The sequence below is a fragment of the Microcaecilia unicolor genome, chromosome 2 (genome assembly GCF_901765095.1).
Source record: "Microcaecilia unicolor chromosome 2, aMicUni1.1, whole genome shotgun sequence".
NCBI classification, from domain to species: Eukaryota; Metazoa; Chordata; class Amphibia; order Gymnophiona; family Siphonopidae; genus Microcaecilia; species Microcaecilia unicolor.
The window spans coordinates 402120421-402134799 of NC_044032.1; the positions used below are offsets into that span (position 1 = coordinate 402120421).

Genomic DNA, 14379 nt, shown 5'->3' on the forward strand with positions numbered 1-14379 from the left:
TAATGGAGGAAGTGAGAATAATCAGTGTATTGATGATATTGATTTCCCATGGAATCTTCCATTACAATTTTGGGAGTAATTTTTAATATCTATCTTTTGAAGAGCCAGGTACAAGCAGTACCTCATAAGGAGTTCTGCTTGTTAGGGAAGTTATGTCGAATAAGATCATGCTTTAAGCCTGAAGTATTTAGATCAATTGAGTAGGCGGTGGGTGTTATCGCGTATTGATTACTGCAGCTTCATTTACATAGGTTGTAAGGACGTAGTGTTAAAAAAACAACTTCAAACTTTACTGACTACCACCGCACGGTTATTATTTGGGGTATCTAAATTTGGTAGAGCCTCTCCATTATTGGTGCAGCTGCATTGGTTGCCAGTGCAAGCGCACATCATCTTTAAACTTTATTGTCTTGTTTTACAAAATTATTTAATCTTGTTGTATGTAAACCACATTGAACTGAACGTAGTTTGGAAAATGTGGGATATAAATGAAATGAAATTGTGTATGGGGTCGCTCCTGCATACATGTCAAGTTTAATGCGACTATCACTTAGGAATATAACTTTAATCTAGGTGTTTTGTAGCTTTACAATTTCCTGATTCAAAACAGATAGTATATAAGAAAGTGTTCTGTGGTATATTTATTTATTGATTGATTGATTTTTATGACTTTTATATCCTGCATTAGCCGGAGTAGAACTCAGGTTCAATGTGGCCTACATAACAATTAGAAAAGCATGAATATGTTCAAAATATAGTAACAGAAAGTAAAATACATCATATAATGTTAGACCAGTAAAACTTGAGTGAGGAGCAGATGTAATTAAATAATTTTTGGGCCCTTTTACTAAGCCGCGGCAAAAAGTGGCCTGAGGCAATGTGAGTGCGTCTTTTGGGTGCGCACCAGGCCAGTTTTTCCACGTCCTAGAAGGGCCTTTTTTAAGGGACTGGAAAATGGACATTCAGCAAAATACAAACCAGCACGCATCCATTTTCAATCTGAGACCTTACTACGACCCATTGACTTAGCGGTAAGGTCTCATGCACTACCTGGGCAGTAGGCATGCAGCGCGCGCCCACTGCCATTTACTGCCGGGTAAGCACCACACGGTGGAAAATAGAAAATACTTTATACCGTGTGTGTTTGGTGCACACCAAATTCAGAATTACTGCCTGGGGCATGTGGTAGCCGGATGGTAATGCTGATTTTGCACTCACTGGACGCGCGTAGGCCCTTACGCACCTTTGTAAAAGGACCCCTTAGTGATTTAAACTACATAATTGAAATATGGATGAAAAAGGTAAGGGCTTGGATTAGCTGGAATAGACAGGAGGAGTGGGAGGTGGGATGAGGTAAAATTAGTGCCGTGAGTTTATTTGAGAAGGGTGCTTATTTCCTTAAAGGCTAGACTGAAGAAGTGAGTTTTCAGTAGACTTAGGAATAACAAATAATCACCGGTGCATTTGATGGTTTTAGGTAAGGAGTTCCAAATGTTAGTGTCTTGATATGAAAAGTTAGCAGTACGGATTGTTTTGTAGGTTACAATTTCTTTCTTACAACTTGGGAAATGTAGGATGAGAGATTCTCTAGATGATTTAGAGGCATTACGTGAGGGTAATTAAATGAGATTGTTCATGTATATTGGGGCCGAACCATACAAAATTTTGTGAATGAAGGTACACAGCTTGAATGATGCGCTCTCTTTTATTGGCAGCCAGTGCAAATCATACAGAAGGGGGTTGTTTTAGCAAAGCATAGTAGTCTGAATATGAGACGTGTGGCAGTGCAAAGTACAGTAGGTTAAAACTCTATGAAGAGGAGCTGGGTAGCAATAAACACAGGGCAGGCCCACCAAAACTGTTGTTCCAGCAAGGGTGTGTCTGGCTGACCATCCTTATACATGATCACTGAATAGAATATCTCTTGCTGATCCAGGGGGCAAGTATTTTTTTCCATTGTGTAGCTTCCCACTATTCCAGAACCTGTAGGATAGTTGTGTCCATCAACCAGCAGGCGGAGCTACAGAACTGAAAACTGAGCTGAGACATATCTATTGGCATCCAGTCCAGCTCCTCAGTATTTCCTGTCTCCAGTAGGTGGAAGGACACTTTTCAGCTTCTGAGTGATTTGCTCCTGGTCCAGTTGGTCAGCTGGTCCCCAGTTGAGCTTTGCAGGTGGCTTGAGTCTGCAGAGTCATATCTGGAGGTCTTCAGATTCCTGCCTCTGGTGCCCCGCAAATTTACTTTTTCCCTCCCTTCACCTCTCCCCTGTTTCCTGTGGCACTCTCTTTTTTCCAGCATAACTACCTTAAAAAAAAAAAGGGGGGAGGGGAAGGAAAGAGGTTTACTGGAGAGTGTGAGACAGAGTATCCATTCTGATTCTTTGTCATCTGAGGTGGATTTGTGGCCTTTTCTCTCAGTGGAGGAGGGTGAATAGTGAAGTACTGCAGGGATCTGTACTGGGACCAGTGCTATTTAACACATTTTATAAATGACAAGCAAAAAAGCTCGTTTTGCGAAAAAATGAAACTAGCCCTAGCAAGGCTATCGTCTAATGGCCATTGTGTTTTTAACGGAAGCATTAGCAGAAATATCCTATGATAAGCAATAACTGGTAAGGCTTTACAATGCAGGAATAGCCTCCCAGGGCAGGGGACGTGGACCCCCTTCCGCATGCTGCCCCAAGTGTTTTTTTGTTTTTGTCTTGTGTTTTGGCTTTATGCAATTTGATAAAAGTGAAACAATACAAAATAACGTAGAAAGATTTTGGAAAAATATAATCCTCCTTTACATATGGAAAATTTCTTTATATACAACATTTTTGGTGAAAACTGCCACAATGAGGGACAAGCTTTCCTTGCTCAGGACCATCTATGACTTTTATAATTGCATCCGAAGACTTTCGAACTCAGGAAAATGCCACATACAGTTGTCCATGACTAAATACTGGTTCTGGCAAGAAAATGCCAACTTTTTCCAAAGTCTGCCCTTGTGATTTGTTAATTGTCATTGCAAAAGCCAATTTTACAGGAAACTGCTTTTGACGCAATGTAAATGGGAGGTCTGCGTTAGTCGAAAACACATGGAGTCAGTTCTGCACTTCTGAACTGACAGAGACACTATTTTAAATTTGGCAGATCATGGTGGGTAGTAGTTAAGGTGTGTTGCAGTAGATGGTGTGTAATGTACAGCAGGTTGGAGTGTGCCTGTGGTGGTGGTAAGCTCATTTGAATACGGTTACGAACCCAGCCATCCAGGGACGCAGATTGACAAATTATTATAGGAGATCTGGAAATTGGAACAACAAGTTGTTATGATTGGGGTCTGAACCCCTCTCAAACTTACCTCTTTCCTGGGGGTCAGCTTCTTAGCTGGCTTCTGTTTCTTTCTCTGTCCTTTCTGAGCTGGCTCTGTCTCTCTGTGCTGGCAGCTTCCAGCAGCAGGGCTCTAATTGTTTCACTATACTGCACCTGTGTGGGTAGTCTGAGTTGCTCTAACTCTCTTTGGGTGTACTGGCTTCAAGTGTTTCACGGTTTTGCATTGGTGTGGGTTGGGCCTCTCTGGGTCAGTGTGCTTTTGCCTAGGTCTAGGGAGAGTGACATCATCTGGGAGGGCCTTGATAAGGAAGTGGGTTGTTTCCTTCAGGGCCTTTGCAACGGTTGTGTTTGCTTTAGGTAGGGTGGTGCAGTGTGCACTTCTGACTTTGTGTCTAGTTTCCCTGCTTGCTTTTGCTAAGGGCCAGGTTAGTGTTAGTGCAGTGTGCACTGGTGACTGTGTGTTTAGCTTTCTTGCTTTTCCCTCTTGGTTTTGAAAGCATTGCTGTGTGTAGGGCTTTGGAAGCTCTGTTGCTGATAGAAGTACTTCAGGGTTTGGTGTTCTTAGGAACACTGCAGAGTTTGCTGTTAGAAGTACTTCTGGTGTTTGTGCTATTGCAGTCTTTGCTGTTGGTGTTTGGTGCTTTAGAAGCACTTTTGGCTTATGTGTTAGCTTCCCTGTTTTTTCCTTGTGGCTCCCCTGTCTTCCCTTTTAGTGCTAGGAGCTCTTCTGGTTGCTTGCCAGAGTAGTGCTTAGGAAGCACCTTGTTAGTTGTATCTAGCTTGCTAGAGCAGTGCTTAGGGAGCTGGTTAGTTCTGTGTTTAGCTTATTAGTGTAAAGCTCTGCTTGTAGCTTGGTGCTTAGTAGCACCTGTGTTGGCTTTGTGTTTAGTTCCCTGCTCTGTTAGTTTAGGGCTTAGGAAGTCCCTTTCTTGAGCAGGGATTAAGAGCTCCTGTTTAGTATAGGGCTTAGGAAGTCCTTTTGTCAGTTTACTGTTAGGAACACTCCTGCTGGTTTAGGGCTTGGGAGCACGTAGATCAGTTTAGGTTTAGGAGCACTTCTGTTTCCAGTCCTGGTCCCTATGTCATCCGGTATCCAGTAAGTCCTGTCGGCTACTCGAACCCAGGAGCTCAACTTCTGGGGGGCTTAGTAGCTAAGTGCAGGTGAAGCTGTGTGGACCAGTCCAGTGTGCTCCAGTCCCGTGTTCCAGTCCTGTGTCCTCCAGTCCGGGGGACCAGTCCAGTGTGTTCCGGTCCGGTGTGTGTTCCAGTCCGGGGGATTGCAGTCCAGTGTTCCAGTCCTGTGTCCTCCAGTCTGGGGGATTCCAGTCCATGTGTTCCGGTTCGCTGGGCAGTGCCTGCAGTCCCTGCCGGTGTGCTTACCCAGTGTTGGTTGGTGGGTTTTGCCTGCTGCTGTCGCTCCTCGTCAGCAGCCCAAGGGCTCACGTTTGCTCCAGAGCCCAGTCCCGCGGGCTCTGAACCTGAGAACCTGACACAAGTAGGTGATTAAATTTGCAGATGTCACAAAACTATTCAAGGTTGTCAAAACACATGCAGATTGTGAAAAATTGCAGGAAGACCTTAGGAAACTGGAAGACTGGGCATCTAAATGGCAGATAAAATTTAATTTGGAAAAAATGCAAAGTGATGCACATTGGAAAGAATAATCCGAATCATGCTGTGGTCCATCTTAGGAATCAGCACTCAAGAAAATGATCTAAGTGTCATAGTAACATAGTAGATGACGGCAGAAAAAGACCTGCACGGTCCATCCAGTCTGCCCAACAAGATAAACTCATATGTGCTGCTTTTTGTGTATACCTGACCTTGATTTGTTTCTGCCATTTTCAGGGCACAGACCGTAGAAGTCTGCCCACCACCGGCTCTGCCACCCAATCTCGGCTAAGCTTCTTTGGATCCATTCCTTCTGAACAGAATTCCTTTATGAGGGAGGGCATTCCAAGTGTCCTCCACTCTCTCCGTTAAAAAATACTTCCTGACATTTTTCTCGAGTCTGCCCCCTTTCAGTCTCATTTCATGTTCTCTAGTTCTATCGCCTTCCCATCTACGGAAAAAGTTCGTTTGCGGATTAATACCTTTCAAATATTTGAACGTCTGTATCATATCACCCCGGTTTCTCCTTTTCTCCAGGGTATACATGTTAAGGTCAGCAAGTCTCTCTTCATATGTCTTGTAACGCAAATCCCATACCATTCTCGAAGCTTTTCTTTGCACCGCTTCAATTCTTTTTACATCCTTAACAAGATACGGCCTCCAAAACTGAACACAGTACTCCAGGTGGGGCCTCACCAACGACTTATAAAGGGGCATTAAAACCTCTTTTCTTCTGCTGGTCACACCTCTCTCTATAGAGCCTAGCAACCTTCTAGCTACAGCCACCGCCTTGTCACACTGTTTTGTCTCCTTCAGATCCTCAGATACTATCACCCCAAGATCCCTCTCCCCGTCCGTACATATCAGACTCTCACTGCCTAACATATACGTCTCCCGTGGATTTCTACACCCTAAGTGCATCACTTTGCATTTCTTCGCATTGAGTTTTAATTGCCAAACCTGTGTCATTGTAGAAAATGCGCTGAAATCTTCTGCCTAGTGTTCGGTGGTGGCCAAGAAAGCAAACAGGATGCTAGGAATTATTAGGAAAGGGATGCAAAATAAGACCAAGAATATTATAATGCCTCTATATCGCTCCATGGTGCGACCTCACCTAGAGTATTGCGTTCAGTTCTGGTCGCCATATCTCAAAAAAATATATATAGAGGCATTAGAAAAGGTTCAAAGAAAAGCAACTAAAATGATAAAGGGGATGGAACTGCTCCCATATGAGGAAAGGATAAAGAGGTTAGGGCTCTACATCTTGGAAAAGAGATGGCTAAGGGGGGATATGATTGAGGCCTATAAAATCCTGAGTGGTATAGAACGGGTAAAAGTGAATCGATTTATTCACTCTTTCAGAAAGTACAAAGACCAGGGGTCACTGAATGAATTTACATGGAAATACTTCTAAAACAAATAGGAGGAAATATTTTTTCACTCAAAGAAGAGTTAATCTCTGAAACTTGTTGCCAGAGAATGTGGTAACAGAGGTTAGCGTATCTGGGTTTGAAAAAGATATGGACAGGTTCCTGGAGGAAAAGTCCATAGTCCGTTATTGAGATGGACATGGGGGAAGCCGCTGCTTGCCCTGGGATTGGTAGCATAGAATGTTGCTACTGATTGGGTTTCTGCCAGGTACTTGTGACCTGGATTGGCCACTTTTGGAAGCAGGATACTGTGCTAGATGGACTGTTGGTCTGACCCAGTATAGCTATTCTTATATTCTTATCTGGTCAGAGAAAAGTTCAGGATAGTTTCTTTGTGCACCCTTATCCCATGATTCAGGAAGAAGATTGACTATGCTTTCTGGACTTGAAGAATGCCTATTCTTATGTAATCTTGGGGCACTTGGGGGGAGCAGCTGACAGTGGTAAGTGTGACTAAAGTTTGACTGGGAACTGCTTGGTGCAGGGGAAGGATCCTGACTCACTGCTTGTGCCAATTTGGATGAATGGTGAATCGTGCAGAAGCAGTTTTGCTGTGGGGCCTACCAGCCTGCATTGGAGCATTGCAGTGCCTACAAGCTGGAAATCCCACAAGGCATGGCGGAAACAGTCGGCTGGAGCACATCTTCAGATTTGGTGCAGTATCCGAATATGCTGTGGATTTTGGGCTTTCTTTCAGGGCCCGGTGCGGAGTTTGATGCGGGAGAGCAAGGGAACAGGCACCACCTTTACGGGTCCGAATGGCAGTGAGGAACAGCCTCTGTCTGATCACACACGGTGCCATTTTACAACCTCAGGGCTTGACAGAGCATTCTCTCACCCTGCTGTCCCTCCAGCTCCTAGGAGTGGCCTAGTGGTTAGGGTGGTGGACTTTGGTCCTGGGGAACTGAGGAACTGAGTTCGATTCCCGGCACAGGCAGCTCCTTGTGACTCTGGGCAAGTCACTTAACCCTCCATTGCCTGCCACATAGAGCCTGCCATGAGTGGGAAAGCGCGGGGTACAAATGTAATAAAAAAATAAATTTAACCTCATCTTCCCACACCTGGAAATCTATCTGTACTTCTTCCTCCTTATCTGATGTGTCTTTGGTCTATTCAGAGGAGCCATTATTTTAAGGAGCTGTTAAGGAGGGGCGAGCTCCTTCCTGAGGAGTGGAATGACCTGAGGTTGTTTCTTAAAGAAAGAGGAGTGTGGTGCTCCTATTTCTGAGGCATTTGGCAGTGCTTTCCATTGAGGTACCTTCTATTTCAGCATCAAGAGTTCCATCATTGTTGATTATGAGTGGGGCTTAGAGGCCCTTCTAAGGCCTTACCAATGCATCCAGACATTCAAGACCTGATTTCAGCAGAATGTGTCTCACCGGACGCAGGGCTGAGAGTGAGAAGAGCCATGGCTCATCGCTACCTTTTGGTTTCAGAGGAGAAAGAGAAATTGCAGCTTCCCAGGATGGCCTCCCTTGTTGTTTATTAAAAGGGCTTGATATCCTGTTATTTCTGATTGCAGTTCATAGCGGCTAACAATTAAAAAAAAATTAAAAAATAAGAAAACGCCAAAGTAAACCGGAAAGCAAAAGACCAATCAACAAGAACCATTCGTACATATTCTATAAAGATCTAAGAGCACGTATGGCGGTGACTAAAAAAACCTCCTTGCTATTGGAAGGGGACATTGCTCTAAATGACCTATATGATAGGAAGCTAAAAGGTTTGCTAAAACAAGCCTTTGAAGTGGCCTCTTTCGGCCTTCAAGTGACAGTGTGCAGCTCGTTTGTGGCTAGAGCATGCCTGAAGTGGAATCAGCAGACTGCAACACAAGACAGGCACCATAATATCTAGCTGGAAGTGGGGTTCGCCTACTTGATGGATGCAATTTATGACATGTTATGAGTTACAACCCAGAGTATGTCTTTGGCTGTCATGGCAAGTCAGCATGCAGCGTCAAAGTCACATCTAGTTAAACTGCCTTTCGGGGCAAGTAGCTATTTGGAGAAGATCTCAGTAACTTGGTGAAAGAACTGGGGGGAAACAGCCACAGCGGTTACCGGAAGGTAAGCCAAAAGCTTCTGGTCGTCCATCTTCAGGGGGCTCTCGATCTTGATTTCGAGACTGCAGACCATACTGGCCTGGTTGTCAGTGATATGGTCAGAAGTCCCACTTTCAGGCATGCCAGTCTTCCTTTTCGTGCAGACATAAAGTTCTCTCAGTCAGCTAGAGTGCCCAGTGCCTCCTGAGCTTTGCAGTGATGCACGGTGGTCCACTCTTCTCTTCCTTCAGTGGGAGGACGTTTTCAGGAGTTTGGGAAGGTGTGGGTCAAAATCATGTCAGACCAGTGGGATCTGGATATTCTTACAGAAGGTTACAAGTTGGAGTTCTCCTGCCTGGTCACGCCTCTCTTCTTGAAGTTTCCTTGTTGAAAGGGAACCAAGGCAGTTGAGGTTCAGGCCACTGTAGATTCCTTGCTGGCACTCAGGGCCATTGTTTCAGTTCCTCAGGCTGAACAGAGACAAGGCAGATACTCCGTCCACTTCATTGTCCCAAAGAGGGAAGGCACCTTTCATTTGGTTTTAGATCTCAAAGGTCTAAACTTCTGTCTCTTGAGTGTCCTACTTTCACATGGAAACATTAAGAGCAGTCATAGCTTATGTTCAAGTGGGAGAATTTCTCATTGCCCTCGATCTCAAAGAGATGTACATACCCGTATGGCTGTTGCATCAGAGGTTTCTATTTTTTGTGGTGCTGGGCCGGCACTTCCAGTTCAGGGCTTTGCCCTTCGGTCTTGCCACACCACCAAGACCGTTCACCAAGGCTATGGTGGTGTGGTGGCAACCTTCCTTCAGTGCCAGGAAATAAGCGTTCACCCGTATCTCGACGATTGGTTCATTCATGTGTTGTCCTATTCGGGCAGTGTGGCGATGATGGACAGAGTTGTCCGTCTTCCGCAGTCATTGGATTGGGTGATCAATTTAGAGAAAAGCAGACTTATAACACTGTTGCAGATGCTGGTGTATAGGCATTTTATTTGATACAGCAAGAGTGAGGATCTTTCTCACGAAATGCAGGAGGTTCAAGGCAGGTCCAGGGTCTGGGACTACATCCAGATTTTGGGGTCATTGACAGCCGCGATGGAAGTGGTGCCATGAGCAAGGGCCATTACAGGAGTCTCTTATCTGCTGGTCTCTGGTGTCACAGAAATATGACCTTCATCTTCCTTGAATGCTGGTTGGCAGACAAGAGTATGCGGTGGTGGTTGTTGCCCAGGAAGTTGACCATCAGAGCTCCCTTTCCGATAACACAATGGGAGATGGGGGACAATGGACACCAGCAAGTTGGCGGTGGTGGTTGTTGCCCAGGAAGTTGACCATCAGAGCTCCCTTTCCGATAACACAATGGGAGATGGGGACAATGGACACCAGCAAGTTGGGTTGTGGAGCTCATTACAGGTTGCATCTGGCACAAACTCCTGGACAGGAGTCGTGGTTGATAAATTGCTTGGAGCTCAGGGCAGTGCAGAATGCCTTACACAACTTTGGGCCCTGGTATGAGTTGTCTCAGACAATGCAACTGCGATGGCTTATATAAAGAAGCAAGGTGGGTCCTGCAGCCGTTGGAGGTGTGGCCTTCCTCATGAGTTGGGTGGAGAAAAATCTTCTCTGCTTGTCGACAGCTCACATCGCTGGATCCTTGAATGTAGAGGTGAACTTGAGGCATTCCTTAGACCCAGGAGAATGGGAACTGTCCAGCCAGGGTTCTCTGCTTCTGGACTTTATGGCAACAGAAAAGAATGCCAAAGTGCCTGATTTCTTCAGCTGTCAGAACCGGGATTGATGCCGTACTGCAGCTCTAGCCAGAGACACATATACTGTATGTCTTCCTTCCTTGGCCCATGTTAGGCTGCATGTTGAAAAGGATCAATCACATTGCACTGAGGTTGAGTAATTCTTGTAGCCCTGGATTGGCTGTGGAGACTGTGGTACATGGACCTGATTCAACAGCTGGACAGGGATCCTCTCCATCTTCTGCAGCTACACAGCCTACTGAAGCAAGGTCCAGTGCTCATGGAGGATCCGTGCCCCTTTGGTCTTTTGGCTTGACCATTGAAAGGGCTCAGTTGAGACAAAAAGGCTATTCTGATTCAGTCATTGATACCTTGCTTCAGTCTTGGAAACACTCTACATCCATGGCATATGTGAGAGTGTGGAGGATGTTAGAGGGCTGGTGTTGCAAGCGTGGACTTTCTCCCTTCTCTGCTCAGATCCCACACATCCTAGTGTTCCTCCAGGCAGGTCTTTAGAAAGGATTGGCTTTGGGTTCTCTAAAAGTTCAGATTGTGGCTTTGGCCTGTTTCAGGGGCTGATTACAGAAGATGTGTTTTGTGGCTTACCCAGATATCGCTCAATTCTTGGGGAGAGCAGGCCACTTGTGGGCCTCTCTTTCATATGCTGTGTCCAGAGTGGAACCCTAATTTAGTCCTTTGTGCTTGTCAGAAGTCTCTTTTTGAGCCACTCCAGAAGGCTCCCTTGAAAGATTTTAGGTAAAAGATAGGGTTGTGGGACTTTAGGCTCTCTTGTCAGGATCCTTTTCTCCACATTTCAGAGTGTCATGGTTCCTTCCTATGCACAGATCGTTCCTTTCTTCCGAAAGTGGTATTAGCATTTCATCTCAATCTATAGAGCTTCTGTCCTTTCACAGAGAGGATGAAGAGGCTCAGTATTTTTCCTTGAAGCTTCTCCATATGAGTAGTCTTCATTAAGTATCTGGAAGTCCCAAATGAGTTTCGCAGACTGTGCTTTTTGGTAAGCAGTGGCTTGGTCTTTATGGCTTCCAAGCCCACAATTGCTAGATGGCTGAAGGAGACTCATGTCAGCTTATTTGCATGCGTGGAAGCAGGCTCCTTAGGCCTTTCGGGCTCATTCTACAAGGCATACAGCAACATCCTGGGCGATTACCTGTCTCCAGCAGAAATTTGCAAGATGGCGACTTGGTCAACGCTGCATTCTCTTGCCAAACATTACATGGTGGAAGTTGCAGCACACTTGGAAGCCAGTTTTGGGGCTTCTGTCCTCTGGGCGGTGGTGCCAGGATCCCACCCACTCCAGGGATTGCTTTTAAAAATCCCACAGGTTCTGGAATAGTGGGCAGCTACGTAATTGAATGAGAAATTAGGTCTTAACTGATAATTTTCTTTCCATTAGTCCTTCCCACTAATGGAGAGACCTGCCTGAGGTTTCTGATAGGTTTAGTTGGTGCGAAGTAATGGGTCAAATAACAACTGCCACCTTGCATGGTGCTTCCTGCATATCTCTTGTTCTCCAAGTTTTCCAGAGATGAGTGAGGTCTATGTATGTTTGCTTGTCTGATTTGTGTTAGGTTAGGAAGTTGTTTGATTGTTGTGCTTATTCTGAGTATTCTGAGTTTATCCTTACTGCTTGTCTACATAGATACTGAGGAGTCGTACTGGATGCCAAGAGAGATATGTCTCAACTCAATTTTCAGTTCTCTATTTCCATCTGCTGGTTGATGGACACAGCTATCCTACAGGTTCTGGAATAGTAGGAAGGACTAATGGAATGAAAATTATCAGGTAAGACATAATTATTCTTTCTACTACTGCAACTCAGGTTCCCTTGAACTTGGGATACAGGAGTGGCCTCTGTGACTCAGCCACATGTTTACAGTACGCAGGGTCAAGGGATTGAATCCAGCAAAATGAGTTGAAAAATGCATTTCTTGATGGCAGGAGTCTTAGCGTGCAGCCCCTTTACCATTGTATATTGCACATATAAATGTGTGTGTATATGCATAAATTTAGACTCGCTGTTTATGTAGAAGATACCAGTTGTGAAATCCCCACAGGACTTGAACATGCAGTGGATGGGGAAACGATGTATGAGAAGTCATAGGTGAAAAGGAGTCGTAGCAAGCAGAGTGAAACAGCAGTATTGGGTGTTACTGTGCCATCTTTTCCATTAAAACACTATTCAGATGACCTGGATGGTTTACCTTTTATGTGTTCTTCAGAAATTTCATTTATCACAGCTCATATGTGGGAAAAGAGCATGGATGGGTTTTCCAAATATACCCTGATACTCATAAACAACCTCCCTTCATGTCTAACCATAATTTGAAGGACCCTGCATTTCTTTGTATATGTTGGCTTTGTTCTGACCTTTCATACTAGATACCCCTTATCTGCTGATACCTTCATGTATTGCAGAAATAACAGTAAAGTGAGACAGAATATCTCTTTTTTTTTTTCTTTCTTCTCCATATAGGTATATAGAGATATTCCCAAGCAGAAAGAGTGAAATTCCAATCTCCAGGGAAAAGGAGGCGATGCAGTTTGCTGCAGCTGCTAAAGCCGTACACCCAGCAAATGATGCAGAAGCATCTGAAACAGATTCAAGCTCCCGTTCATCTCCTAAGAAAGAGAGAAAACATGGTAAGCATAGAAACAATATAATGGCAGGAAAAGACCATGTGGCCCCATGCTTAGCTACTGTCTACAGTCACTTTCTCTTCCTCGGGGATCCCCTGTGCTTGTTCGTGCTTTCTTGACATCAGGAATTGTTTATGCTCGACTACCTCTGCTGGTAGGCTGTTCCATACATCTGTCACCTTTTCAGTAAAGAAATTTCCTAAGATTACCATTTTTCCCTCACCCTCTGACCTCTTACTTTTGAGCTGCCATTCCATTGAAAGAGATCCAATTCCTGTGCATTTTATACCTTAGAGTTGCTTAAATGTTGCTTTTGTATCTCCTGGTATCCTGCCTGTCTTTTAGGATCTACATGTTGAGATCTTTAATTCTGTGCCCGTTGATTATTTTAGTAGTCACTTTCTGGACCAACTCCTGCTTATATCCTTTGAAGGTGTACTTTCCAGAATTTTACATAGTAGGACCACATGAGATTTCATCAGAGACTTACATAGAGGCACTATCGCCTTTTTTTTTTCCTGCTGGCCATTCCTCTCCCTATGCATCCTTCTGGTGTTAGTATAAAATATAAGCCATCATTTATACCCGTTTGGCCACCTGAAAATCATCAGATACCATCAGCCCCAAGCCCTGCTTTTCTTTTGTACACAGAATCATTTCATCCCTTACACTGCACTGCTCTCTCTTGGCTTTTTTTGCAACAGAAATGCACGATCTTGCATTTTTTAGTATTAAATTCTTTTCCACTATATCACATAAAAATGTTGAGAAGAACTTCTCCAAAAACGTTTTTCCCTGCTATATGCCCTATGACCCCTTTCCTCTTTGTACTACTGCTCTTTATCACTTCTTTCTTAACCAGTTTCCAACCTGTTTGGTCACTGTAGGGCTTATACCAAAGGTGCTCAGTTTATAAGTCAAGGTGAAACTGTCAAAGGCCATACTGAAATCCAAGTACACCACATCTAGCATTTTCTCTCAGTCCAATTTTCTGGTCATTCAGTCAGACAAATTAATCAGATTCTTCTGACAAAAAGCTACCTCTAGTAAAACTCTTGGACCCTGTAATACACTGAATTAAGGAAACTGTACTATTCTCTGTTTCAGCAATGATTCAGTTAATTTACTTACCACTAAAGTCAAGCTAACCAGCCACCTCCATACCTCCAAGGTTGTAAAGAAGAGCCATATCTACCCGTCTCCAGTTCACTTGGTGCACGCTCGTTGCTAAGGAAATGTTGAAAAGGTCAGAGGGTGGAGCCGCTAGAATTTCTCAACTTCTCTGAATACTGTCAGAAGTATTCTCTCCAGTACCATCGCTTGAGCTACTTTTAGTTTACCTAGTTCCTCATTAACAGTGTGTACCACATCTAGGTTACCACCACCGAATCTGAGTCAGCTTCTTCAACAACTGCCTCTAGATCTAGGACTTTATTTCTAACGTTGTAGACATTAGTATATATAGATTTCCAGATACTGCCCTTTTTTTCCATTGTGATACCAGTGTTTAATGTTTTACTCACTGTAAGGGCTTTGTCCACTCTTGACAATCCTGTTTGGGTTAGCC

At 44.3% G+C, this 14379-nt stretch overlaps 1 protein-coding gene across 1 annotated transcript in view; it reads left to right on the forward strand.

The window, feature by feature from the left end:
- GRSF1 (G-rich RNA sequence binding factor 1) overlaps positions 1 to 14379 on the forward strand; it is a 98521-nt gene that overhangs the window by 60454 nt on the left and 23688 nt on the right. Inside the window, exon 6 of the mRNA XM_030190636.1 lies at positions 12649 to 12815. Within this exon, the coding sequence (XP_030046496.1) occupies positions 12649 to 12815 (167 nt within the window). The remainder of the gene's footprint in view (positions 1 to 12648; positions 12816 to 14379) is intronic.